This window comes from Curcuma longa, chromosome 7 (assembly GCF_044706935.1).
Source record: "Curcuma longa cultivar G26 ecotype Majalengka, Jawa Barat chromosome 7, ITB_CL_G26_1.1, whole genome shotgun sequence".
NCBI classification, from domain to species: domain Eukaryota; kingdom Viridiplantae; phylum Streptophyta; class Magnoliopsida; order Zingiberales; family Zingiberaceae; genus Curcuma; species Curcuma longa.
In genome coordinates this window covers 1881778-1883772 of record NC_133867.1, presented here as the reverse complement: position 1 = coordinate 1883772, position 1995 = coordinate 1881778, and the positions used below count along the sequence as shown (strand labels likewise).

The following is a 1995-nucleotide window of genomic DNA, read 5'->3' as shown; positions in this document are numbered from 1 at the left end:
ACCTAACCTCACCTGAATTGGTTTTGGTTTTTAAAACAAGGCGTGAAGAATTATAAATGTTTATACCTAACCTCACGAAACAGGGCCATCACAATTTCTCCTTCAAATAACTTGCATTCCTAAATTCAATATGGTGATCTGAACTAATACCAGTTTGTAGGGCATTAATTGTAACTTTAATGTCACACCAAACTCGAATTACTAATAAAATTTGCTGCACAATTGGGATCGTAGACTTTAGATCAATAATAAGTACTAATTTAACATGGTTGAAAAAAGAGAAAAAGAACAACATAACGAATCACGAGAAAGAGGCAAAACCTAGACCTTTAATTGCTTTTGTTTTGGCTGGCCTCTTTGAATATTGTTTTTCAACTTTTTTCACTTTCCCTCTTCCATTGACCGGGCGATGCCTCGTAATTATTTAGTAGGCAGTCTTTTTCCCAAAAGCTTCTTCCTATTTAACCAGCAAGTGAGCCTGTGAAAGTTTCACAAGAGCAGAGAGCAGAGAGCAGAGCGCAGGCTTGTGTGCTGTATGTTCTTGAAACATGATGGCCATGGACAACTATTTTCTATTCCCTCCCCGGCCTTGGGATTGTGATTGGGATCCACACACCTCTGGATCTGCAGATGATCTCCATCGACAACTCATGCCTTTGGGTTAGCAATTCAATCGTTTGCGTGCGTTGCTTAATTGCTTGATATTATTAATTCTTCGTCAATCACGGTGGCGCATGTATGCAGTAGTGGAGTCTCCAGCGTCATCGTCGCAGGCCTCCACCGGCTACTTGCAGGATGCCGTGGCCGAATGGAGCCTCCGGAGCAAGCGGCGCCGCCTGACTTCGCCGTGCCCTGCTCGGCGCTCCCCCGGCGAGCCGCAGGATCTTCTCCAGGTAGCCACCTACTATTTCCGATCACACAGTACGAGAAATCATTAATTACTGACGCTCAGTCAACGTCTTTTCATTAAGGGGTTCTGGGATTCGAGTTGTTTTGGAGATCTCTTGCCAACTGATCAACCAGGTATAATTGACTTAATTGATCATGTATTTAGAGTGCGCTTGGTTAATTCTTTTCGACGAACTTGTCTCAAGGTTCTTCTTCCTCCTACGAGAAGTCACTGCAATTCTCCAGAGGGCTGCAGCGAAAGGATACCTCGGATTCGAATTCCAAACCAAAACCACTCACTTCGGAAGGTGATTAATGAGTCGTAGTTATAAGTAACAGTGATTAGGAGTGCTAATGTGACTCTGCTTTAACTGTTTAGTTAGCGAGAGAAGGGGATGCGGGAATAAAAAGAGCGTTGCGTACCCGTTTGCAGTGGTGAAGCCGGGTGGACTGGAGGGAGACGTGACTCTGGCCGACATCAACGCGCGAATTTTCATGCGGCCGAGGCGGCCGGTCCGGCACCCGGTGGGGGAGTTTGCGGGTGGACCGTGTGTGGTGTCGCCGGCGGGACCGGGGCTCTCCGGCAAGGCCGTGGTCAGCCTCACCAGGATTCAAACGCGAGGAAGGGGGACGATAACGATCATAAGGACCAAAGGGTGACATTTCATCTGTGCGGGAATTGTATAATAGCAAAAAAAAAAAAAATTAAAAAGCAAAAGTTAATTGTGGATATATAAATATATATATAGTTGTACATTAATCTCCTTCACTATGTATATTTCTTAATATGAATCACATGAGCCGGCTCGGGAGCTTTAAGAGCTTGCTTGAAAAATATATTATCGAACTTAAGTTGAACTTGAACATGCCAAATTTAAACTCCAACTAATAATATTTTGCTTAATTGTTTATGAGTCACTCACAAATTGAACAAGAACCGACTTTTATAATTTTTTATTATATTTTATATATTTTTAATTTAAATATATTTAAATTAAAATTTGAATAATTAAAATTAAAATTAAATTTAAATCATCTCGCTTATAATCAAGGATCCAGGAGAGGGACTGAGTTTTAGATGCGGAAGCATTGGATTAAGCACCAAAA

At 42.1% G+C, this 1995-nt stretch overlaps 1 protein-coding gene across 1 annotated transcript; it reads left to right on the top strand.

Annotated features, from left to right (window-relative positions):
• Positions 1 to 548: 548 nt before the first annotated feature.
• Positions 549 to 1548, top strand: LOC141831330 (uncharacterized). Its single transcript, XM_074718689.1, has 5 exons — positions 549 to 660; positions 745 to 893; positions 972 to 1023; positions 1095 to 1196; positions 1268 to 1548. Exons 1-5 carry the CDS (start codon positions 549 to 551, stop codon positions 1546 to 1548), a joined length of 696 nt encoding a protein of 231 aa, XP_074574790.1.
• The last annotated feature ends 447 nt before the right edge of the window (positions 1549 to 1995 follow it).